This window comes from Penicillium manginii, assembly GCF_028828005.1.
Source record: "Penicillium manginii strain IBT 31320 chromosome Unknown utg000004l:1.0-7231830.0:1.0-7236170.0, whole genome shotgun sequence".
Classification (NCBI taxonomy): domain Eukaryota; kingdom Fungi; phylum Ascomycota; class Eurotiomycetes; order Eurotiales; family Aspergillaceae; genus Penicillium; species Penicillium manginii.
The window spans coordinates 5,601,109-5,626,761 of NW_026643105.1; the positions used below are offsets into that span (position 1 = coordinate 5,601,109).

Here is a 25,653-nt window from a genome sequence, read left to right on the forward strand (position 1 = left end):
GTATTCATGTCATAGCTGAAGCTAGACTAGGTTGGAACCGAGTTCTAGTCATAGGTAAAAAGAAAAAAGAAAAAAGAAAGGTGCATACAGGAAGATAGCAACTGTATGCGACGATCACATGGTTGATCCGGGTGTCATGGCACCGCAGTACCAGAAATGCTAGCTATTCAGAATAAAGAGCCCCTGGAGGTCACATTCGAAGTGAATTAGACAAGATCAGAGCCGAGAGAGAAGAGGTGGTAAGACTCCGTACCAGACGAGTCATCTACCGGAGCAACGCCTATCCCAGATGCAATTGGGCACTGAGATAATGCTAGATAAGAAAATACAGACAGATCGCTGATAAGATGCAGATGCAGGGGTATAAGTATTTGAAAAGAGAGGAGACTTGGCAGGGGAAGTGGGGAGTGTGAGGAGAGGTATCAATGGACCGTTCCTTTTCGGTGGAACATCGTGAAGAGAGAACTGAATCGGTGGCGTCGTTTGGTTTTTGTGTAATCGATATCCTTGTCATGATCCTGCCATGACGGTGGGAATGCCGCTGAGTGACGATCGACAGTGGCTCGGTCAGGTTGGAGAGTTGGCTTGGAATTTTCGTTGGCGTCCCGAGGGTTGGATTTGGTCTGATCGGGACGTTGGGTAATGTCATCGGGATCGAAGGAACTCTGACGCAAGGACGCAGGGCGAGAAACGACAACTTCACGACCGTTGTCGCCTGTGGCAGTGAACATACTGTGTCGGTTGAGTCGGGTGGTGATCCCTGAGGCGGTCCGTTGCTTAGCTCTTTCCATGAACGCCGCACCGGTTGAATTCGAGCGCTTGGAGAGACTGCCGAAGGATTTATCCCCTTCCGCCGGAGTTGTGGTGACTGGGCGACGGAAACTGGATACGGACATACAGCGCTTGCCGTTGTTAGTCACTTCCTTCATTGGGCTTAAATCATCCTGTCCATTGGTATTTTTGTTTTCGTTCTTTGGGACAGCTGGCGAGCCAGTTCGGGATGAGACCGGGGAGACAATCGGTTTGCCGTTGGAGCTAGACAAAGGGTCGCGGTAGCTGAAGTTGGGGGACCAGCCTTCTCGAAAGGCAACCCAGATACTAGTCGTGATGATCAGCGTGCGCAGACCATCGTCGAGAGTGATGAGGTCGTTGGACTCGATGGGGGTTTCAGTGTCAGATAGGTCACTGATGACAGACATCGCCGAAGTGGGGGTCGTCGGTCCAGTATTCGATCGAACATCTGCGGAATATTCATCGAAAACCTCCAACTGATTGCGAGTCATAGAGGCGATGACGGGGTGTCGACGAGTGTGGGGGTCGATGACGCTAAAGGTAAATCGCTTGCCCTCTTCGCGCGACTGAGTGACCGGGTGAACCGATGAAGATCGGCGACTCTTTCCAGCACGCAAGGCCCATCGCATCACTCGCAGGCCATTCTCTGTGCGCGCGACGAACTCATAGGAGCCGCTCGGTAGCGGGGTTGCTTCCCAGACGGGCCCAAAGTTGAGGCAGATTTCAGCTTTCCCTTTTAGATGCGCATCCTCCTGGAGCATCTGACAGATGGTAGCTACCACTTCTCGGTGATCATGATTTTCAGCCTCAAATTTTGGCGCCTTTTCTGGGATGCTTGAAACAGTACGCTCGTATAATTCACTCATGACGATGACCAGGTCATTCGGGCCCAGCCCATTTCGCCCGCGAAACAATGCGGGAAACTTGCCCGCGAGAAGGGAATTGTAGATTGTGGATGGTAAGATGTCTAGAATCGGTAAAGGACGCGGTGTTTGCGACACCTGCTGGAGCTGAAGCAATAGCCTGGGGCGCAGTCTGAGTCGTTTGTGGCGGGCATGCGAAGCTGGATGGGCGAGCTGGTACGAGGTCTTCGGCCGTGTCGACTTCCGATTCGTAGACGAGCTGACACGAGGCCGGGCGAGAGGCGGTGGTGGCGTTGGGGTTTGAGAGGACTCGCCTTCGCGAAGTGTCGCCGCAACGGGACTCATGGCTGGGGCGGATACAGATTCCGCGGCCTGGACAGGACCATCGATCTGTTTGGGGTTGTAGAGACTCCCCAGGAATGGTAGAGCTGGGAGTAAAAAGCCCGCAGTGTAGCAGGAAGGAGAACTGGGAGCTGAAGGTGTATCTGGCTGCGGAGAGGAGGGATCGGTAGAATGGGCTGCTGCGGCATCCGCTGTGAGGCCAAGATTCAGCAGCATTCTTGGACTCGGCGGAGCCACATTGATGGGGCTTTACTGGGACTTGGAGTATGTATCAGGGTGTTGTTAGTTGACCCCGGGAATCCGCGTACACATCCAGGGTCAACGCGTCAGCTGCGGGGATTGAAAGTGGGGGAAGAAGCGAAGGGATATAAGGGGGGTCAAAAGAGGGATGTATGCGTGTGAGAGGTAGAGAAAGAATGAAGGTCAGAGGTAATGAGGTGTAGAGTGTATAGGTCAGACCAGGTCGGGTCAAGGTCAGTGACAAAAGGGAAAGAGTGAAGGGAGTCACGGGGATGCAAGGGGAGGAGATGCTTCTTTGGCTTCCTTTTTGTTTCTTTTTCCCTTTCTTTTTTCTCTCTAGGACTACACCAGAGCTAACAGCGGTCAGCCTTATACAATTGGATTGGATCAAATTGGAAATCGAAAATGAAAATGAAAATGAAAATGAAAATGAAAATGCAAAAAAAGGCCCACTCCACTATACTACACTAAGATGGAGCGGATCGGTGATTGCGGCCTCCGACACATCCGGCGGCGCGATCGCCCTAAAGCGCGAGCCATGTGAGGCTCCGACTCCGAGAGAGTGCGTCATGCTGAGGTGAATGAAGAGAAACTTCCTCGTTTGTTTGGTCCTTTTTGGTCCTACTTGGCCCTGGGCGTATCTTGGCGACGCCCCTGCGGCTTTGACGGTTACTTTATTGGTCAATCAGAAAGTGGCCATAGTATGTACTTCGCAATGGCGGCGCCGAACTTCTTCAGCTACCTAGCTACTAGCGTCCCTTCTACTCTGTTTTGGTTTTAGGGCAATCGACCGGGGTGCGCAGCTACCCTAGGGTATTACTAGTACTAGTTATAAGTTATGCATACTATACTTAGAGAAAGCTAGCCCGCGTGTCTACTACTAGTACTACTACTACCAGCACTCTTTTACAAAGGGAAGTATAGTATAGCATCGCCCAGGTTTTAGTACCTCGGAACCTAGTCCTTCCAAGGTTACTAGTACTAGTAGCAGAAACGGAGTCGATGCATAATCACTATTCTTGAGTGAGAGATTTAGAGGGGTCCGGACCAGGTGGGGAACAAGTCATGCCAACAGCAGACTTTTTTTTTCGTGGAACTGAGAAAAAGCACCGGGGCAACCACTAGATATTAGACACTAAACACGGGACAAACCTTGATCTCTGGAAGAGCTACCGAGGATCCAACGGAGTAGTACGGAGGAAGCAAATGTATTAGCAAACCAAAGCCGCGGAAGTCGGCAAGGAAAATCGCCGAAATCCTTCTCACCGGCTTGGTTCGGAGCAGCTCGTAAGGATGAAGGATGAAGGATGAATCAAACGATGGGTACGGAGTAGTCCGTAGCATCGAATCAATTATTGAACTTTTGGAACTGGGGGGACAATACTATAACTAACACTCAGATATAGTTGCAGCTTTCCAGTTTTACACTGTCTCTGATAGGGCTGAGAGCTGAGAGCTGAGAGCTGAGGGCCGAAGGGCCGAAGGGTCTGGTCCCGGGGTGGGTCAAGTTCAAATTCAAAGAGAATTAAATGCTAAAAGGTTGTTTTCCGTACTCCATACTCCGTACATACTATCAACCTCTTTTCTAGAACAGGGGATCTTTGCCAGATTAATCTGTCGGATGACCAACTGCCAAGATAGGCCTTGTCGTGTGCGTATGGCCAGCGGTTGCCACCGGATGGTGATCCTCCAATGTACTACAGAGTACGGAGTGAAATGCCACTGCCAGTAAGAGGATGATGATCTTGGAGAATGTTTCAAAACGGGAGAGAACCTTGGAATATTGCCACTAGAGAGTACTGTATGTGCTGTAGTGTTCTATTCGGCATGACGGAAGGTCCCACACCCGCTGACTCAGTATTTGTGCATAATTTATGCGCATCTCGGACATCGGCACTATCACTACCACCATCACTCCGACTAGCACTGGCACTGGCATTGGCATCCATCTCGTGAACCGGGACCTACTTCAAAATTAAATCGCCATAGCTAATCACTGCCTCGGTTCCTTCCGAGCTCTTTGCTAAACGCCCCTCACCTTAATTCGAATGATCCACAGTGTCACGCCACTTGGGAATGTCCTCAATTGGCCGTGGCGCCGCCTTGTTGCGACTGGATAACCCTAGTCGGAGCTTGACCGTGGCCTTTGCGCTCTGGAAAGCTCTCTTGTTCCTCGTCATCGTTGCTTGTCCAGGTCCCGGATACGATACCTCTACTACCCTCCTCACCAACGAGCATTCCGGTCTAGCCCCTGACAGCTCGACCACCGCGCTCCCTCTGTCTTTCAAATTTGCCCGATGGGATGCAATTTATTTTGTACACTCCGCCGAACATGGCTACGTGTTTGAGCAGGAGTGGGCTTTTAGTTACCCTCGAGTCCTCGGTTTCTTTCTCTCCGGTAAGTTGTCATCCCTAGTCTACTTGCAACCCTCGGTCGTTCGTTTTGTTGATTTGTTATCACCAGGAATCCGCCTGTCTGGCGGCCTGAGTGGACCGGTAACGGCAGCTTTGATCGGCGTGGCCTTGTCTCACGTCGCCCATTACCTCTCCGTGTTGGCCTTGTATGGCCTTTCGGCCAATGTTTTCGGCCATGAAACTCCCACCCAGAGGCTTATCTGCTTTTTGTCGGCTGCTCTGCACATCATCAGCCCAGCGGGCGCCTTTCTCTCGGCCCCGTACGGAGAATCGATATTTTCATTCCTGAATATCTGGGGCTTCTATATCTATACATCATCGCTCATTGCTGATCATAAGGGCGCGGTCCGGTTCCGAGATATTCTCGTTCTCGCGGCTGCCGTGCTTTTCGCTCTGGCGACACTCGTCCGCAGCAACGGCATTTTGAGTGGGTTCTTATTCGCCTACGATGCCACCACCTTAGCCTGGTCGACTTTGACAAAGGGACCTTCTAGCCGTACCCTTCGTCGCCTTGCCGTGATCGTTTTGGGGGGGCTCAATTGTAGCATTGGGAATGGGCGTACCGCAGATCCTGGCTTACCGCGAGTTCTGCTTACTAGGGGCCAATTCTCGGCCATGGTGTAGCTGGACTGTGCCTAGCATCTATACTTGGGTGCAGGGTCAGTATTGGTATGTGATATCCCCCACGTCTGGCGGCTAATTGAGTTGAGCACACTTCTAGACCCCTGCTAACACATGTAGGAACGTTGGGTTTCTTCGGTATTGGACGGTTTCCAACATCCCTTTATTCTTACTGGCTGCGCCAATGCTGGTGATTTTTTGCAAATCGTCCTGGTGGGCGCTTCAAGCTCCATCAACCTTGGCGTCTGGATCTGGTGGTCACTCTGCCTCGGCTGTCAGTCCGGGGTCGATGCTTTTCCGTCTTGCGGTACCCCAGGGTCTACTGGCGATCATGGCATTGACTAGTTATCATGTACAGATCATCAACCGGATCTCATCTGGATATCCCTTATGGTATTGGTGGTTGGTGTCGACAGCTATGGACGGGTTGCAGGGTCCCCGCAAGAGCCCGAGCCAGAGCCGCAGCCTTCTCTCGGTCGCGACCCAAGCCATGGTGGGCTATGCGTTGATCCAAGGGGTTCTCTTCGGTTCTTTTTTGCCGCCGGCATGATTATTCGCACTTGTGAAAATGAATTAATCACCAATGACAGGCATTAATCGGATCGTAATAACTTTGTGGTTGGACCAGGTGTGTGTTCCGCTTGCGTAAGGATTCTGCCTAAGTTGGGCTGGGCTGGTGAGGCGTACTCTCGCTGCCTGGTAAAGAAAACCCAAAAACCACGTATCCCGGGATAAATTCAAGTAGATAAAAGGTAGGCAAAATCTGAATGAGAACAGAAAAATATCTAAATCGACCTAGTGAACTAACTTAACTATACGATGTACATTACTCGTAGTTCGGTTTAACTTCTAGTACTGCAGCTCTCCTCTCTTTGGCAGTTACCGTGGAATTATGTCATCCAGCTCCAACTTGAGACCTCATCCTTCTGGTTGAACCTCCTAGCCCTCCCCAAGGTTGTTGATTACTCCCTCAAAGAACCACCATCCCTCGATTACTAAGAGCTGGCCCCCAACTTGATCCCCAGCCCACTTTGGAGCTTCGCGTTGCTTTTCCCGAGAGCCCAATACCTCATGCGCTTCCGGCCGTGTGCAACGCTTCCTCCGGTCTCAACTCTCCTACCCAGCGGCGTGGAATTCCGAGTCTTGTGGTGAAAAAGGTATGCTAACATCCAAATTGCTGCTTCCTGTGATATGACACGGTGATACTTCTAGGAACTTCTTTTTCGGGCTTGCTGACGTATCTCAGATCAGACCCCGATCTGACCTCCACGCCAACTCCCTTCCTCGCCCCCATCTCCACCTTCCCCCCCCTCGTCCTCCTACCCCCTCCCTCGCATGCGATTATGGACGCCTCAAGCCTCAAGGCGATTCTGACATCTGATAATTTCCCCCATGCCTCGGAGATCTCCCGGGCCACCTCACCAGGTGGTGAGCCTGCCGCGGTAAACGGCAGTGGCGAGCCCAAAGCCCGTGTTCGCCCGCGCACCTATCCATACTTTGAATACCTTCCATATCCGTTAGAGGATGAGACAGAACGGGAAAGGACTCTGAGAGAGATCTTGAATCAGCTATATGTGTCCGTGGAGGCCGGCGATTTCAGCCCGGGAGCTGTCCACTGGACACGCGAGCTCCGAGGATGGCTATCGTTGAAATTCGACCCGACTCGAAAGGAGCGGATCAACCTTGTGAAGCTGTACTACGAGCTTTCGTTAGCTCCCGGGATAGATCCCGGGGTCTCTGAGCGATTTGCGAGCATGTTCATGCTTCTTACCAAGTGAGTGATTCCCAGATAACCTGGATGAGCGGGGAAGCTTTGGTGCTAATCATAACGCAGGCGCAAGCACTATCTTCGACCCGTGAAAGACCTCACCCTTGACTGGAAGCCTCTCTACAAAGAACTGAAGGCCTTCGTACTCCCGACCGAGTCCGGATTGGTTCACTCGACAAACCTGAAACGGAATGTGAAGACGTTGACCAAGCTTTGCGCCTTCGCGCAGCTGTTCATCGACCCATGCGAGGTTCCCGCGATGCTTGAAGAATTCCTCCCCCATTACACAACCTCTTTCTCTGAAGGCGCTTTCGTGGTCGCGGGGTTGATCAACCTGTTGCTTCCAACATCGCCCGCTCCCGCGGACCGACAAGACCTCCTCCCTCAAACCTATCTACCGACTCATTTCCACCTATGGTCCCTGGTTGGGCGCTCGAAGACTTTCGACACAACATATTTGGACTATTTGTCACGGTTGGCTAGGGATTCCTTGACAGCCGCTCATATCCCCTTCTCCGAACATGGTCTTTTTACGAAAGAACAATCCGCGCTCATCTTCACAGCGACCCTGCGACTCTTGGAGATCCCAGTAGGACAGTCTTCATCGCCTTACAGCGCCTTGGTAGATATTTCTTCCGGGTTGGGTATTATGCTTGATCGCGATACACGGAAGCACCCTGTTGCCCACCACATTGCCCGTTGGATAGTGATGTCGCTTTCCCCTGCTTGTCTGGAGTCTGAAGATTCCGTTCTCTCGCATCTGGAGGGCCTCATTCAGGCCGTTGAGACATTCTTCCATCCGTCGAACTCAGGTAGCTGGACAAAGACTCTATCACAATTAGTTTATTATCTAACGGACTTCTTCGTGATGCGTTGGAATCGTGAGCAAAGTGGAGAGATGGAAGTACCGGCTGAGCGACGACTGACTGAGCCATTGAAGCGCCGCTTTGTCTTGTGTCTGAGGGACGTAATCTTCATGGGTATCTACGCCAAGAGCAGCACTGCCATGACTTTCTCGCTGTCCACCCTTCAAGGCCTTGCCTATTTGGAACCCCATCTGATCCTTCCCGGGGCCTTGCAGAGAATTTATCCCGCACTACAGGGTCTAGTCGAAGTTCATCGGACAACATCCTCCCTGCGCGCCATGCAAGTACTATCTCGTGTTATCACTAGAACCAGGGGTTATCGTTGTCATATGACAACTCTCCTTGGTCTTTCTTTGCCTGGTATTGATGCCAACGATCTGGAGAAGTCGCTCCATGCCCTTTCTTTTATCCAGTCAGCATGCTACAACATCCCTATGGTTGACATGACTCAAGGAAGAGAAGATGTTAACTGTAACATGCTGGCCATGCAGTGGATTTCTGGCGAAATGGAGCGAATGGAAGAAGAAGGGTCTGACGTGCAGTTCAATTACGATACTGAACTTGACGATACAACGGAGGAAATGATTTTGCGATCATCAACCTGTGGTTTTGGCGATTTTACCATCTCGTTCCTTGGCCGGGTTTTCACACTTCTCGAGAACCTGCCAGATGTCACTCGAGTTCGCAATGGCTCCCCAGAAGAAAACATTGTGAACACATTGCCCGCTACGTTCATGCCTCTCCTTGCCTCCCTATCACCCGAATACTACGATATTGCCCTCTCCAAGATCGTCGATTTTGTATCCAACCACGTCATTCACCAGGCTCGAGACGCCATGGCCTTCATTTGCAATGCACTTTGCAAAGTCAATCCTGAAAAGGCGCTCAAGCGGTTCATCCCAGTTCTTACCCAAGCGATTCGCACCGAAATTGAGGACAATGGTGCCGGATCGACCCGAACAACTGGTACAGACGTTTTGCCTCGTGATCGTGGCTTGGTTTGGAACGTCAGCATGTTGAGCATGTGCGTGGTTCATGTTGGCGATGCCGTCCTGGCTCATCGCCAGGAGCTCTTTGACATCGCAGTTTACATGCAGAACAAATGTCGCGGTATCCCAACCGTTCATATCTCCAATTTCATTCACCATCTCTTGCTTAATCTCACTGGAACATACACCAGTGATTACTCCCTCTACGAGAAGGCGGATTCAGCTGGCGGAATCGGGCCGAAGCACTGGAGTTACAGCGCTGATGTGCGAAATCTCAATATCAATTGGCATGTGCCTAAGCGCGAAGAGCTGGAGTTCGCCGTCGATGTCTTCAAAAACCAAGCCGAGTCGGCGTTGAAGCATTTGACTGGGTTGACGAATGAGACCTCGAGCGTCAAGCGAGACGGCAGCGGTAAGGAGTGGTCTGATGAAGTTACACGAAACTTGGTGCTTCTGCGGCTGCTCCTCTCTGGTATTTCCGTTCTCTTTGATCCCAAGGCGGCAGCCAAAACCTCGCCCGATATCTTGAAGAGCGCATCTGCCGTCTCCAGTGAGTTTGAGCAAGCGGAGGATTCTACTTTCTCCAACGGGACAAGCGATGAAGAGGCCGAGGCTGCTCTCGATAATACTGACGAGGCCCTCATCAGGGAAAGTTTCCCTTACCCGACGGGATATCCGCTACACGAAGGGGATTCTCTCTACAACACCATCCACGAGATCCGCGAACGAGCTGGTTGGGTCCTGCATGAGACTCATCGTTTCCTGAGCGACAAGCAGGAAGATGATGTGCCTTGTTTCGGAGCTCTCTACTCGGCATTCCGATCCTGGTTTGTGGATGTTGGTATCGAAAGATCAGCTCACGTCCTGGACCGTGTCACACGACTTCTGGCTGCTGACATTCACCCATACAAGATGAGTGGTGTCCGTAAGGACTACCCAAGAGCATTGCTTGTGCGAAGAGCCAATGTGTATCATCTGCAGCGGCTCCGTCACAATTCTGCCCCGCGACCGCGATCTAAGCTTGACGAAGTACTGCTCTACGATCTTGCCGAATCATGCGTCTCCATGTACACTGAGACCCGACGTAACGCCCAAAATGCCGGCGAGTCCGCACTTAAAGCAGTATGGGGAGCTCGCAATCTCATCATTCCCCCTCTTCTAAGGGCCCTGCAGAGGGGCGTGAAAGAGAACGACCATGCGCGTATCAAGGGTGCACTGTTCTCACTCCTTCTCAGCAGCATTGCAAAGACAGCAGGCAGGAATTGGAAGTTTACGCCAGCCTTGATTCGGACCTTCATCGATGCCAGCGCTGTTGATAAACCTTCTGTCCAGAAGATCTGCTCAGGTGCCGTGTTCCAGATTATGGATTACGGTCGCGCTATGGAAAGGATGGCTATCCTCGATCGTGACATTGTGGAGGCAATTGCTCCAACTGTTGATTTCACTGATGAGATTGAGCAGAAGCGAAAGGTTATCAACAAGAAGCGTGCAGCAATCGAAAAGAAGAAGGCCGATCTCGCCGAAGAGCTTGTCAACCTAGCACGCGTCTCGCACTGGAAGATTGCTAGCCGTGCTGCGACCATTGTAATCACAATGGGCCTGCGTTTTGACTACATTGCCAGTCAGAATTTGATTGAGCTGGTTACCATTGGCTCGATCGATGACCACCCCGGCCTACGGGGCATGTATTCTCAGGCGCTCATTGCGTTGTTCACGATGATCGACGTGCGAGCTATCTGCAGCCACGAGTACAAGAACTACATTCTGGGCCACCAGCGGTTCCCTTCGAAGATTAAGGTTGCGACGCGCCCATATGAGAAAGACTGGACGCAGGAGTACTTGACCAGCTTTGCCAACCCCGAGGCTGAATACTACGTGGACCATGATTTCCCTGGATGGCTGGTATGGGGTAAGACTATGCCCGCATACAAGTCTAACGTGGCTCGTGATATTGAGTATGACGAAGTTGAGTGGAGCGTACGGACTCAAATGGGCAAACTATTCACCCGCGAGTGGTTCTCCAAGTTCTTCGCCTACTTGAAACAGGAACCGAGGGATCCTTCCGCAGACAAGTTCCGCATGTCGTGTGCCATGATGCTCCTCTATGCTTTCGAGCTTATGCTTCGTGATGGACTTACGGCTGTTTCGTTCAAGGATATCCAGGAGGAGATTCAGGTCGTCTTTGAAGATGGCAGTGATAAGCATCAGCACCGCGCCACTGCTGAGATCCTCGGAGCCCTGATCAGTTCAGTGACTGATTCGAGCGTGGACAACCGCGCCATGGTTTGGGAGTATGCCTTCCCTATCGTAAGGAAGATCTTTACCGACGGCCTGACACCTGAAAACTCCGGATACTGGACAACCTTCCTTCACATGATCCTGCAGTGTCGTGACCCGCGACGAGCCTGGCCTTTGGTCGATTGGCTTGCTAGCTTCCGGCTAGACATGTCAACTAACGCAGCTTTTAAGGAAAGCTCAAAGATCAACCTGCTCCATCAATGCATTATTGACGCTGGCTGGCATTTCCAGTTGGAAAAGCCCATCGTCAAGGATTTCCTCGCGCACTTGGACCACCCCTACAAGGGTGTTCGTGAAGCCATGGGTCAAACTCTTGCCACGATATACCGCACCAGGTACCACGAGTCGTATCCCGATCTTCAACATCTCTTGGATGCTCAGAAGTCCGCATCATCGGTTGGAAGCTATCCCTACACTCCTTCCAACGAGTTCTCAACAATGGTTCGCGGCGTTTTCGACCAAATTGAAGAATGGCGAAAGGCCAGAACTCCTGGTCAGCAAACGCCAACCTCCTATACCTCTGGCAGCAAAACTGTGCTCCTTTGGCTGGATTCAACTCTCTCCTCCCACGAATGCACACAGTTGGTCTCCTTCTTCCCTGACGTTTTCACGGCGCAGCTTCTGCATATGATGGATGTCAAGGAAGACCCTGAGCTCCAATCTCTCGCCTATCATGTTTTCCGCCACCTTCCTAACATCCCCTACCCTGCCGAGAAGGACTCTGAATTTATTAAATCCCTCATCCGTATTGGACAGACAGCCCCATCATGGCATCAGCGCCTACGTGTCATGATCAACATCCAGATCATCTATTTCCGCCGCCTCTTTTTGCTCGACCCCGCAGACCGCGATAAGCTATTTGAGTGCATCGCATCCATGCTCGAAGACCCCCAGCATGAAGTCCGCGCAGGCGCCTCGGCTACCCTCTCTGGAATGATTCGCTGCTCGCCTATTTTCCTGCGTAACAAGATGGTCAGCCGATTCCAGGAGCGTTTCACCAAACTTCTTGCGGATAACCCGCTCCCGAAGAAGCCCAAGAACTTCCGCTCTGGAATTTCTTCTGCGGTCTCTTCTGGAGCCGGCACCCCTACCCCTGAGCACAACCGCCTGATTATTGTCCGTCACGGCGCGGTGCTGGGACTTGGCGCGCTGATCCAAGCTTTCCCCTACAACAGCCCCCCTCCACACTGGATGCCCGAGGCGTTGACTACACTCAGCATTCGAGCTGCAAATGATCCCGGCGTCGTTGGTTCCAGTGTGAAGTCGATCATTAGTGAATTCAAGAAGACCAGACAAGATACTTGGCATATCGATGCGAAGGTGAGTTACCATCGACAATACAACCCTGTTTCAAGTTGGATACTAACGCGATTTATTCTAGGCATTTACACAGGATCAACTTGAGGACCTTTCGGGTGTTCTTTGGAAGAGCTACTTCGCTTAATCCAATCCATGCCACCTTTGCCCCAAAAAGGGTTGATATCTTTGATAGCACTATGAATACACTTGTGGATAATCAATTTTGAAGCGCATGGTTACGCCGCTTGTAAAGACTTGAAGAGACCTTCTCCAGGTGGCAATCGAGTTACCGCATTCAATGTCTGAACATACTCTGATCAGGTTGTTCTGTTGAAACCCTTTATTTTGTTGTGTTCGTGTTTTGTGCATACCCAGGTCGGCTCTCTGAACGGAAATTCATTCCTTAATCAATTGAGTAATTACATGAAGGTTCTCGGTCTTTGATTGAATGTATGCACTGCAGAGGAGACAGTGTCATTTCCTTTGAATTCTAAAGTTGGTAGAGGCTGGTGATGACCAATAATATACGTAGTACCATGAAATACCTAATATCGGGGTCGAGGGGAGGTGCTCTACTAGATTGTCAAGCGGGGATGCAGTCAAGACCGCGTAGTAATGACATCGTCTCCTCTGACACCCGGCACCGTATCCCTCCCTAACATGGATTGCTTCTACTCGACAATTCTGTCGGAATATGTGATATTTTGCGACAGCTAGGTCGGCAACTCACAATGGACCCGGTACTGGGATTGCAACTCCAAAAGCCTCCGAGGTTCAGAACGAGGAGATCACTGCGCCTGCGCCCGACAACATGGATGCGATGGCTTGGATATTTGGCTCTTGTGATGACTGTTCTTGAAACATACTCATACCTCTCTGTTCATCCGGAGCTCTCGCTTCTGTGTGCGTTGGTCTCGTATCAAAAGCCAGGAATCCTTCGTCCTGGCCAATATCGTGATCCTGATGGGATCGAATACGTCTTTGTCCCGGGAGAGACAGAAGTCGAAGATCGACGAGAAGTGGATGATATGGGCTTCGTGCATGCAAGAAGGTTTGTCCACAGTTCAAGTTAGCGTAGAATTCAAGTTGTTACTACTACATGACGAGGCTCCTACCAGGACTAACAGCGCTAATGTATATGACACACAGGGATATCAGATTCTACATTGGTGGAACCTTGACTCTCACCAGTAGTGATGAATTCGACTCCCCTGACCCCCCCTCACCCCAAACCTTCGATATATGATCCCTACCCCCGATATAACAGTCGCAAATGGAAGAAGGAGAACGAGGGAGTTTTTCAGCCCTGCCTAGGCCCAAGAGGCCGAGATCTTGATCGAACCCGCTTGGAGGACATGATGCTCGTTTACAAAGGGAACCAGATTGGATTTCCTGAGTCTCAATTCGGTTCTTTCGAGGCCATGGATCTCGATGGGAACGTTTGTACTGATCGATACTCTCGCTTTGGAGCCTACGGATATGATGAAATGAGCGAAGAAGATGTCCCTGGGTTTACCCGTCCTCCTCAAGTCCCTTGGTCTGAGGTGGATTGGCACGAGCTACAATCCCTCTGCTTTGAGAGAAATGTCGACCGATATCGTCCAGGATCGGCGACGACTCAAACTCAAGAACGACCTCTTTCGTTTGAGCTGAGACGGCCTCCACAGAAGACATATGACTCGTACGATACCCCTTTGCCTGGCCAGAAGCGTTATCATAATAGGTCGGCTTTACTTATCCGATCATGGCATACTATGACCTGGACCGAGAATCATCGTCAATATCTTCGAGCTTTAATCATGGAGCTTTCTCTGCATTCTGGGGGGGAGTATGAAGTCTTCCTTCTAGTCCATGTGAAGGATGACGACCTCCCTATCTTCTCCGATACAAAGACGATGAACCGACTCCGAAATTCTATTCCGGCAGAGTTTCGCAGCATGGCTCTCTTCTTCAATAACAAGCTACTTGAGGCGTGGTATCCAAAGATTGCCGAGCACAGGTAAGAGGGCAATCTGCTAATGGTTTCTACTCGATTTGTGCTAATTCTAACTTATAGCCCCATTTTGCAGCACCATCAGCCATTGGAGATATTCTCCCAATTATACCCCAACTTTGATTTCTATTGGCAGCTAGAAATGGACGGCCGGCATACCGGACATGTCTATCACTTCCTGGATAAAGTGGTATCATTTGCGAGAAAACAGCCGCGAAAGTACCTATGGGAGCGCAATGCCTATTTCTACACCCCAGGCGAACATGGAACGTGGGACCAGTTTACTCGAATGGTCGATGAGAGTCTTGCAGAAGTATCCGACAATACAGTCTGGGGGCCAATATTTGGTACTGGAATTCGATCACTCGGTCCGAGTCCGGCGACTGCACGCCCGAAAAATGACAACTATACCTGGGGCGTGGGCGAAGAAGCAGACATGATAACCTTTTTGCCAATTTTCAACCCGAAAGACACGGCGTGGACCTTTCCGGATATCATTTGGAACTTCAGGTATGGTATCGACACTCCACGACGGGCAGCTGTTATTACGATGGGTCGGTATTCAAAACGTTTACTTGATTTGATCCATAATGCACAAGCGGCAAAGGGATTGGGCCTTGCATCGGAAATGACTGGCGCATCATGGGCTATGTATCATGGGTTGAAAGCAGTGCACGTTCCACATCCAATCTATGCGGACGGTCAATGGACCTCTGAAGAGCTCGCACGCATCTACAATAGAGGGGTGCCGGAGAATATAAATGGTGGTCCGGATAGTATCTGGAACTTTGATCATATATATGATCACATCATGTACCGACTTTCGTATATGTTCACCACACATACCGCGGAGGACATGTTTAGGAGGTGGATGGGGTTTCGAACCGCAGCTAATGAAGGTGGAAAGAGGGTATGTCGCACATGCTCTTCTTAATTTATTTAAAGCTCACGTGAGGGAGTTCCTTATTCCTGGGGATCGCGCTAACTTCTGTCTTAATACAGTCAACAGAGGTTCGCTATGGTCGGCATTGTTTTCCATCTATGTTTCTCCACACCGTAAAGAACACGGCCAGGAGGTTTGGGCCTGACAGGGCTGTACCATGAGCCTGGACCTAAAATATCTCATTGGAGGTTGTTTTTACCCTTTTAGATCTTGATCGCTTCTTTGAAAGTCTTTGATTCTGCTTATAACGAGCAGCGGATAGTTTTACATGTTACTAGCAGATTTCGTTTCGTACGTTGGTAGTGATTTGACCTGTACTTCTGAAATAATTGGATATCATATATTCGAATCTTCGCATAGGGTGGACTATGCCCAGGTGAAGGCATTCACGAGAATAGCTAAGACATCGCCTCCGCCGTTAATCTATTTTGTCAAGCAATATCATTTCATCTGCCGTAAATGCCGTCATCGGCAGCAGCGGTCCCCGGGATTAATACGAGTCAAGTAGGAAGCTGGTGTGATTGGGTTATGCTTAATATCCTGGCTTCTTTAATTAGAAAATTTACCCAGGCCATGTGCTCATCAAATCAGCCACATCCCCAAACCCCGCAAAACTCCCTTATCGCCCCAGCCAATATTAGGGATGCTGCCTCAAGGTGGCCGGGGCAAATTTCCAGTTCTTGCGAGGGCAACTTTCCCCGTCCCTCCAAGACCCACCCTGGCCACAGATAGGTCATAGGGTGAAAGACACGGCCACTGACAGTTTATTCTGATACACTTTACTGCAGAAATCTGGTTTCCCAATCCCCTCCAAGGAAATCTTCGTCGAGAAGCGCGGGTTGTATTTCCAGGCTAAGTGGCATGGAGCTCCTCCACACCTGGCTGAGGGGATATAGTTTGAAAAACTGGACCTGATCTCAACTTGAAAATGATACTTAAGTTAAATCATAATCCACCTAGGTAGCTGATTTAATTTCCAAGTCAGACTCTTCAATTTCTTCTTTCTGATTTATTTACAGTTCTCCTTGGGTCTTTAATCTCAGGACTATCTTTGCCGAGGACTATTTTGTTCGAAATGGCCTCATTGGCAGCAAACTTGAGCCAATCCGGCACCATGTGGTCGGTCTTCTCACTGGCTCCATATGCGATTGGCATCACCTTCTTTGCTTTCGCATACTTTGTCATTCTACCGTATATTGAATATCTTCGTGATCCAAAGGGTATGTCACTGTGCATAAGAAACACGATGAAGGAGATTGTTGACGGTGTCTACTAGGATTGCGCAAATACCCCAACCTCTCCCCCTTCTCTGGGTTCTCAGCGATACCTTTTATGCTCATGGCCGGAAGAGGCTTCCGATCAAGGGAGCTATCAGAGCTACACAAGACGCACCCTGTCATTAGGACGGCCCCCAACGCGCTCTCCTATGGAGATGCCCGGGCCATCAAAGACATTTACGGACACAACACAAAGTGCACTAAGGACGGCGCATACTCCGTTCCTGTAGGGAGCCATTATAATCTGGCGGATGTTGTCGACAAGCCTGACCACTCCCGCAAGCGAAAGGTTCTCTCGTCGGCCTACGCCTTGAAGAACCTAGAGAGCTGGGAATACAAGGTTACCGATAAGGTCCAAAGAATGTTCAAGCATTTCGACAAGGTCTGCACTCTGGCTCCTAAAGAAGATGTGGCGTCTGGAAAGGTAGCACCTGATCAGAACGACCTGACTCTGGACCTACGTAGCTGGAACAACTTCTTCACTCTGGATGCCATTGCCGATATTGGTCTTTCTGAGAAACTGGGATTCCTTGATGCCGGCAACGATATGGTCATTGCTGAGCGAAAAGACGGCTCGACATATCAGACTAGCCTTCGTGGAGCACTTTATCCTACTGCTCGGAAGCAATCCTACCTTCTGTGGGATTACAATTGGTACCTGACGATCAACAAATTGGTGGATGTGATTCCATTCTTCAAGCGCATGTCGAAGTCAGCCGATGACTGGGAAAACATCATGTGGCACCGAGGAAGCAAGCGTTTAGAGCGCTACGAGAATGGCGAAAAGCTCGACGACTTCTTCCAGGCACTTATGGAGGATAAGAATGGCAACGCTAACAACCTCGAGTGGGGTGAAGTTGTTGCTGAGTGCAACATTATGATGAATGCTGGCAGTGTTACCACCGCTGTTGCTATTACCAACGTTATGTACCAGCTCCTACGCAACCCCAAGGCTCTTGGGAAGTTACGGGAGGAGCTTGATTCCGTCTTGGATGAGGATGAGGTGGTCGCAGACTACGACAAGGTAAAACACTTGCCCTATTTGCGTGCTTGCCTGGATGAATCTCTCCGTATCTTCCCTCCCACTTCCCACGGACTGCCTCGCGAGACTCCTCCCGAGGGCGCCAACATTCTTGGAGACTGGGTTGCTGGAAGTACTACTGTGAGCATGTCTGCTTTTGTTGCCCATCGCCTTGAAAGTGTCTTCCCCAACGCCGATCAGTACATTCCTGAGCGGTGGTTGGGAGAGGAGGGCAAATCCCTTCAGCCGTACCTAATTGCTTTCTCTGCTGGTGCTCGTTCCTGCATTGGTCGGAACATTTCTTACCTAGAGCAAACTAAGGCTGTGGCATCTATGGTACATCGATACGATTTTGCTCTGGCCTACCCCGGATGGGAATTGCAGCGCGAGGAGACAATGAATCTGATTTTAGGCGACATGCCCGTGAAAATTTGGCGCCGGGACAGGGGTGCAGAGGCATAGATTCATTGCTGGCGATTTTTCTTTATTTTCTATCATGATTACCCCCCCATTTTGATCTCATATTTTTGATGAGATACCTTGAAGAACCCCGAATAGACCTTTCTTGATAAACAGTCGGGAAATTGTATCTGACCAGTCTACACTTAAATCTTTGTTTCGTCTGAATAAGCTTTCAATCACTCAGATACTAGTTGTAAATCGCAAAAAAAAGAAGAAGAGATACACACCAAACCCCGGTCTGAGCTATGACCAAGGGTCGCGTGGAGTTTGCATACTGCATGTCTCGCAAATCAGGCGCGTGATAGTACGCGTCGGAAGTTACGCCGAGTCCCAGATTTCCATGAGATAGAATTCTGGCCACCTCCAGATCATCTCGAAAGTACTCCCATTACCCCGCGACCCCGCCATCTCGAAAGTCTCGATTATCCTAAGGTGGTTTTCCCCGCGCGGGGTCTTTACCCGAAAGAGTTCCGAGTGCCTCTCCCGTTCGGGGAAGTTGCCCCGGCAATCTTTTTGGCTGTTCCAGGCGATCTATTTTCCGCCTGCATCATGACAATTCTTGAGTAGAATCCAGAGTATGTCCAAAAAAAATCTCTTGCTGGTGTTCGAACGGTATTTGGTGCACCGGAGTATGATAGCCTGGCCTTGCAGGATCGCGTCTCTCGCTCGCACCCATTGCATTGTCAACTACCATATCATCCTGGTTCAGAAATAAATCAACTGCCACAAAGCCAGTACAGATATCGAACAACTTCCTTTATTTGTTGACGGAATCTGGGTTCCACATTATCTGGGTTCTTTGGATCTCCGGGGGGTGAAAAGGGTGGTGGGGACTGAAGTGACCCAGGGCGATCTCTTGTTGTTTTCGTTTCGCCTGTTAGGCCGCTTCGGGGGATATTTTCCTATGGAGCCAAGCCTCCATAAAGTGTGGACTTGAGCACCCTGGTTCCTCGAGCCAATCAGTAGGTCGGCGTGGTGAATACCCGCAGTCAATAACCGCCGATGCCTTCGCCATGCTAGGTAATTTTCCCCGCGAGGACGTGGGGAACTTGGAGCTTATGCAGATCTCAAGCCTATTTTTTGCCCCAATATCAACTCCGATCGGGAATTCTTTCTCGATTTCGGGATACCAGTCTATGCGGGGTGAAATGTCAGCTGCTCGTGAATTTGATATTTGAACGCGAGATAAACCCCGGATTCTCTTCTCTCTGGTATTGATTGATCCCATTCACCCATCTCAACTCGCCATCTCTCCAACCTTGGAAAAAAAATACGACATACATACATACTAGTATATATGCTGATCCGACTTTACCTACTGAAGAATTGTTATCACTATCTTTTCACATCATGGCATTGCTTTCACAATTAGCGTCACAATGGAATGTCCCACCGGAGTTGCTCGATGAGCTCTCCAAGTACGCAACGCCAACTGGGATCGCTGATTATGCGGCATTGGCCGTCATTGCTGGTATATCGGGTGCCTATATCTCTCGTGGATACCTCTGGGATCAGCCTGACCCATATGCCTACCTGGCATATGAGAGACCACAATTGAAAAATGGCGGCCAGACTGGCGCCAATGCCAACAAAGAAACCCGGAATATTGCACAAAAATTAGAGGAATCAGGAAAAAATATTGTTGTCTTCTGGGGATCGCAATCTGGTACAGCTGAAGGATTTGCCCATCGTCTGGCCAGAGAAATATCTGTTCGATGGGGTCAGGAAAGCATGACCGCAGACCTCTCCGATTACGACCCAATTACCATCAAAGAAATCCCCAACACCAAGCTCGCCATATTCATTGTTTCCACCTATGGTGAAGGTGATCCTAGCGATAACACGGCCGACTTTTGGAGCTGGATCAACAAGACCAACGATGTGTCTCTCCCCTCCCTACGTTATGCCGCATTTGGACTGGGAAATACCAACTACAAGTTCTACAACAAAGTCGTTGATGTTATTGTAGAGGTATTGGATAAGTTTGGTGCCCAGAAATTGATGCCGGTTGGAAAGGCAAATGATGCAGAGGGCGCGACTGAAGAAGACTTCATGTCTTGGAAAGACCAGCTGTTCTCAGTCTTCAAGGGGCAGCTGGGCTTCCAAGAAGTTGAAGCCAGGTACACCCCAAGTCTGTTGATCCAAGAAGACGAGTCCTTGGAGCCTATCGACTTGCACCATGGAGAGCCTCATGGCCAGGCCGATGGGAAAGCAAACCAATCCTCGGCAGTTCGCACGCTGAGCATCTCGAATTCGAGAGAGCTCTTTACTTCATCCGACCGCCACTGTTTACACATGGATCTTGACTTGACCAACCAGCCAGAGCTTACCTATAAGACTGGTGATCATCTGGCAATTTGGCCAGGGAACCCTGACTCTGAAGTCGAGCTTCTTCTGCAGGTTCTTGGTACTTTCGAACGACGCGACATACCTCTCCACATCAAGGCTATTGACTCGGCCACTAAGGTCACTATCCCATCACCCACAAGCACAAGCGCATTGTTTCGCTACTACCTTGAAATTTGCGCCCCGGTTAATCGAGACAATGTTCGTGATCTCGCACAATTTGCACCAACCCCAGAGGCAAAGGCCTACCTTCTCCAACTCGGCCAAGACAAGGACAACTACGCCTGTTTCATCAACCGCACCCACCTAAACCTCGGTCGTCTCCTACAACTTGCATGTCCAGGTCAGACATGGTCAGACATCCCACTCTCATACCTGGTCGAAACTCTGCCCCATCTCCGCCCTCGCTACTACTCCATCTCATCAAGCAGCGTGGTCTCCCCGCGCAAGCCATCTATCACCGCAATCGCCACTACAACTCCTCTCCCTGACAACTCGAGTGAACTTGTTCATGGTGTCACATCCAACTACCTCTTGGCCATTTCCCAACAGGCTCAGTCTCAACCGCACCCCTACGGAGTTACATATCACCTCAATGGCCCTAGTGACGCTTTAGAGGGCGGAAAGGTCTTCGCTCACATTCGTCGGAGCAAATTCAAGCTGCCTATCACTGGAAAGACCCCGCTGGTGATGGTCGGAGCTGGAACAGGTCTTGCTCCCTTTCGTGCATTCCTTTCAGAAAGATGTCAAGTCAAAAAGATCGGAAAGGAAGTTGGCCAAATGATTCTCTTCTTCGGGTGCCGCAACCCGAACGAAGATTTCATCTACCAACAGGAATTGGAGGAAATGCAAAAGGTCCTTGGAGATAAATTGCGTGTTGTGACAGCATTCTCGAGGCAAGATGGTACCCCGCGCAAATATGTACAAGATCGGGTTTCGGAGTTCGGTGATGATGTTGTCAGGCTTATTGATGAGGGCGGCAGTTTCTATGTCTGCGGACGCGCGGGTATGGCCCGCGAAGTGGAAAAGGCTGTTGGGGCAACCATGAGGACGGCGAAGGGATGGTCTGAAGATGAGGTGAACAACTGGAGCAAGGCAGTCAAGAAGAAAAATAAGTGGCAAGAGGATGTCTGGGGTTAGACTTTTTATGCTGGAATTATTCGACCAAGGTGCCTTGGCTTTCTTTACTGTGATACATATTGTTCTATTTGATTCGACAGCGAGACACTTTTATTAGAGATCAATTAAGCTGATTATGAAAGAAAATCTGAAGGAGACAGGGAATTACAAGTGAACTTTCTGCGTTACTTTAAAGGCCGTCGCTTCCGGTGGGGTTTGACACTTATCATCTCGCTGATGCAAAATATGTCCCGAGAACGCCGCAATAGTCAATGAATAATCCCGGGAAGGAGAGATAATTGATTGAAGGATTAATTGCAATCAGAACATGTTTTTTTTCCTTTAATTGTTTTCTCAAAATGCCCTACCTAGTGATCAGGATAAAATTGTATCTACTAGAGAAAGATGTAGAAGTATTTGTACTAGTATTGACCGATAATCGTTGTCAATGCTTATTCTAGGTTTCGTGTTCATGATGTTCGAACAGTCAAATAACGAACTCGATCGAGTCAATCTGTCATGATGTCATATCTAAGTGTTATCTCTATTGCTTATCAACAGTTGGGTAGTCCGTGTAGTGGAAGGCATTGTCCTCAAATGGCCCGTAGAAACGAGTTCGATCATAAGGTGTCAAAGGTAGTCCCTTAGCCAGACGGTGTACCAGGTCCGGGTTACTGATAAAGTAACGGCCGTAAAGAAGTCCGTCATACTTTCCGGCTTCCACAATACCCCATGAGTTAGAGTCATCGAAGCCTCCAGCGGAGAAGAAAGGGGTGGAGCCGAAGATCTTGCGGAACCGATCGAGAGTCACATCCTTCAGTCCCCAGCCCTGGAGGAAGCTATCCTTCTCTTCTTCGCTGAAGATTTGCTCATAGCGCTAAATATCAAGATTAGATTATTGTAAAAAAAGCCATGGACGGAGACAGGGAGATATACCGGCTCAACGAAGCTGACGTAGGAAAGGGTAGGGTGATCCTTTTTCAGACCCTCGCAAAGATGAGTCCAGGTTTCAAGGCGTTGCTCTCCACGGGCCTGGTTGAACAGACCGAAAGGAGAAAGGCGAATTGCCAAGTTCTGCTCGCCAATGGTCTTCGCAACCTCGGCCATCAACTCGAAGACAAACTGGCAGCGCTTCTCGGGAGAACCACCGTAATCATCGGTCCGCTTATTGACATTGGAGCTAAGGAATTGCTCAGGCAGATAGCCATTTCCACCATGGATCTCCACGCCATCGAAGCCAATTTCCATAGCAGTCTTAGCCGCCTTGCAATAGTCTTGAATGGTCTGCTTAATATGCGCCACAGACATTTCGACAGGCGGATGATTGGCGTATGGGACCGGCTTTGTGGATCCCACGGGAGGATGGGAAAAGCATTCCGTGGGAGAGTCCCACACGCTGGCGGAGGGGCAAACCGCGGGAGATCCGGTCATCTGGGGAATTGTCGCACGGCCAGCGTGCCACAGTTGACAGAAAATGAAGCCCCCCTTTGCGTGCACGGCTTCGACGACTTTCTTCCAGCCATTGGCCTGCTCGGGAGTGAAAAGCCCAGGTACACCTGGCATACCATTGCTCTGTTGTAATTTGCCAAGGGTTAGACGACTCCACATGAAATAGTCGGTTGAACCATGGGTAGGGTAGGAGAGGGTAGGGCATTAGGAAATAGCTTTTTTTTCTTCTCTAGCTCTTTCTTCTTGGGGGATGGATATTCAGTTACCTCGAGTGAAGGTGGGATTCCCTCGGAGATGAGAAGACCTCCCTCAGTGGCACGTTGGCTATAGTACTCGGCAATAAGATCGCCAGGAACCCAGATACGATTAGGATTCTCGGGAGTACTGATAGGGTTCGAAGGCACCCCGCGGTTACGGGTCAGAGGCGCATGGATAATACGGTGGCGGAGGGTGAGGGCGCCATTGGAAATAGCCAAAGGCCGAAAGAGGCCAGATTCTTCGCCGCTGATGTAGTGGATAGTCATAGTTCACGGTCCAGGTAAGGAACAATGGGATTATGCTTATGCCGGACTTGAAAAGGATGGAGAAAAGGATTCAAACAATCGGAAACATTCAGTTCACAAGACATGTGCTCATCTCCCACGAGTGACCCCCTTTTTCCCCCTCTGCTACCTTGGCTTGTCAAAAGTGTCAGCTCGGCTAACCAGAATTAGGGTTTATATGAAATCCACTCATGCCACTTGGTAAAACAACGGTGGCAATGAACGTGGACATGAGACTTTGTTGGCGTGCATAAGACTGCAAATACGAGACTTGGTACCCGCAGCACTTTACTATAAATGGAGAGTGGAGCTTCTGCAGTGGATGCAATTGAATTTCGCGGAACTCGCGAAGAACTATTCATCGGGCCCGGCCACGTAATAGTTTCCGACATCCAGATTCGACAAACTATATCGCTTCCGCGGTCAATCAGGGATGCATGTCAAATCATTCTTAGTGGTCTAGTACACTATTGGAGACAAGGATCAATAGCTCTGGCTCCACTTTAGTATAACTTGCGCCTATCTTTATACCAATTTTTCAGCCGGAGGGCGCCTAGCGGCCTGGTCCCCGAGCGGAGATCCGCTGTCAGGACCTTTATGTGTCACTGACACCCCCGGCTCTGCTCGCATGATCGATTTGTGTTCACGGGTCGAGTGACAGCTTCAAAAAAAATGTCCGCCGGGAACACCCCAAAGGATGTGTATCGCACGCTGAATCTGGTGGTGCAATGTCTGTGCATTCCGATCGTATCGGCGGCTGTCGCCCTACGATTTTACACTCGTTTTCGATTTAAGCAGCGCCTCGGAGTTGAGGACTGTGAGTTCCGTGGCAAATCTCCTTACTGTTGAAACCTTCACTGACATCGAAACATAGATGCATGCACTGTAGCTTGGGTATGATTCATGCGACTGACTACTTATCCCCTCAACAACAATCAATTACTGACTAAATTCCCAGGGCCTCTTCATGGGATATTGCGGAATCGGCATTCTCAGTAAGTCGTTTTGGTACCCGGATGGAAGTATTGTTGCAGAATACTGATGATATTCCTTTCATCTACGTAGTTGGCCGCCATGGAGGAGGTTACCACATCAATGATGTCCTGGCTCTTGACGACGGAGCGGCGGAGATCATTCAATTCAAGAAGTTCTGCTACATCGCCACCATTCTTTACTGCCCAATGGCACTTTTCGTCAAAATCGCCCTACTCTCGATCCTTACTCGCATCTTCGCTCCCTACCGAAGCAAGGTCTACTTCATCTACGGCCTTCTCGGCGCCTTGTGCGTCTACTACGCCATCGCCCTGATCATCAAAATCCGCATGTGTTACCCCATTCCTTATTACTGGCTGGGATCTGAACTTGAGGGTGGTGGAACTTGTCTCGACCAGACGGCCGCCCTGATCGCCGACTCTGTTATCAGTGTCGTTAGCGATATCATTATTCTCGTCCTACCCTTACCCTTGACCTGGTCGCTCCAAATGTCCAAGAACAAGAAGCTACGTGTTATGGGTCTGCTTGGAGCTGGTGGCTTCGCTGTCGGCTTTAGTCTGTATCGACTCGTGCTGGTGCTTCAAGATGGTACATCACCCGATCAAACCATCGTTTTCATGTGTGTCATTATGTCTGGGTATGTGTCCAAAACCCCCCCTTTTCAATCTGGAATCGCGTCTCCTAACCTGTTTTTAGAAATGCCGAGGGTGGTGTCGGTCTGATCTGCGCTTGTCTCCCCGTTCTTAACGTCCTGCTCGCTCATTATCGGAAGGAATACTCGTCCCAGAAATACTACAACCAGAGCTCTGAGATTCAACTCGGAGACCGCAGGACAGGAACCACATCTAAGACCGCGTCGCAATGGGACAAAGCAACGGCTTTCGGTGATCAAAGTCATCTTATCTCCTTTGCCGGGGCCCCTGAGGCAGCGGACTCCCTGTATAATGAGAATGGTATCCGCAAGACAGTTGCGGTAGAACAAACTGTCGAGAGCCGGGATAGTGATAGTCGCTGA

General features: G+C 50.1%; 8 protein-coding genes across 8 annotated transcripts; 6 read left to right on the forward strand and 2 right to left on the reverse strand.

Moving 5' to 3' along the window:
* Window positions 1-422: 422 nt before the first annotated feature.
* On the reverse strand, window positions 423-2,213 carry N7533_005783 (uncharacterized protein; the record flags this gene model as incomplete). Its single annotated transcript, XM_057102433.1, has 1 exon — window positions 423-2,213. One exon carries the CDS (start codon window positions 2,211-2,213, stop codon window positions 423-425), a length of 1,791 nt encoding a protein of 596 aa, XP_056962063.1.
* A 2,100-nt stretch (window positions 2,214-4,313) lies between these two features.
* N7533_005784 (uncharacterized protein) lies at window positions 4,314-5,276 on the forward strand (the record flags this gene model as incomplete). Its single annotated transcript, XM_057102434.1, is given in 2 exon segments — window positions 4,314-4,635; window positions 4,654-5,276. 2 exon segments carry the CDS (start codon window positions 4,314-4,316, stop codon window positions 5,274-5,276), a joined length of 945 nt encoding a protein of 314 aa, XP_056962064.1.
* Window positions 5,277-6,616: 1,340 nt separating this feature from the next.
* Window positions 6,617-12,638, forward strand: N7533_005785 (proteasome activator BLM10; the record flags this gene model as incomplete). The annotated part of the gene is made up of 3 exons (XM_057102435.1): window positions 6,617-7,047; window positions 7,108-12,514; window positions 12,576-12,638. 3 exons carry the CDS (start codon window positions 6,617-6,619, stop codon window positions 12,636-12,638), a joined length of 5,901 nt encoding a protein of 1,966 aa, XP_056962065.1.
* Window positions 12,639-13,224: 586 nt separating this feature from the next.
* Window positions 13,225-15,546, forward strand: N7533_005786 (DUF3405 domain-containing protein; the record flags this gene model as incomplete). The annotated part of the gene is made up of 4 exons (XM_057102436.1): window positions 13,225-13,544; window positions 13,761-14,492; window positions 14,550-15,396; window positions 15,496-15,546. 4 exons carry the CDS (start codon window positions 13,225-13,227, stop codon window positions 15,544-15,546), a joined length of 1,950 nt encoding a protein of 649 aa, XP_056962066.1.
* Window positions 15,547-16,543: 997 nt separating this feature from the next.
* Window positions 16,544-18,189, forward strand: N7533_005787 (cytochrome P450; the record flags this gene model as incomplete). Its single annotated transcript, XM_057102437.1, has 2 exons — window positions 16,544-16,649; window positions 16,706-18,189. 2 exons carry the CDS (start codon window positions 16,544-16,546, stop codon window positions 18,187-18,189), a joined length of 1,590 nt encoding a protein of 529 aa, XP_056962067.1.
* A 1,350-nt stretch (window positions 18,190-19,539) lies between these two features.
* On the forward strand, window positions 19,540-21,675 carry N7533_005788 (NADPH cytochrome P450 oxidoreductase family protein; the record flags this gene model as incomplete). Its single annotated transcript, XM_057102438.1, has 1 exon — window positions 19,540-21,675. One exon carries the CDS (start codon window positions 19,540-19,542, stop codon window positions 21,673-21,675), a length of 2,136 nt encoding a protein of 711 aa, XP_056962068.1.
* A 523-nt stretch (window positions 21,676-22,198) lies between these two features.
* Window positions 22,199-23,627, reverse strand: N7533_005789 (alkene reductase; the record flags this gene model as incomplete). The annotated part of the gene is made up of 3 exons (XM_057102439.1): window positions 22,199-22,531; window positions 22,591-23,226; window positions 23,370-23,627. 3 exons carry the CDS (start codon window positions 23,625-23,627, stop codon window positions 22,199-22,201), a joined length of 1,227 nt encoding a protein of 408 aa, XP_056962069.1.
* Window positions 23,628-24,317: 690 nt separating this feature from the next.
* Window positions 24,318-25,653, forward strand: N7533_005790 (uncharacterized protein; the record flags this gene model as incomplete). The annotated part of the gene is made up of 5 exons (XM_057102440.1): window positions 24,318-24,462; window positions 24,520-24,539; window positions 24,604-24,640; window positions 24,711-25,275; window positions 25,335-25,653. 5 exons carry the CDS (start codon window positions 24,318-24,320, stop codon window positions 25,651-25,653), a joined length of 1,086 nt encoding a protein of 361 aa, XP_056962070.1.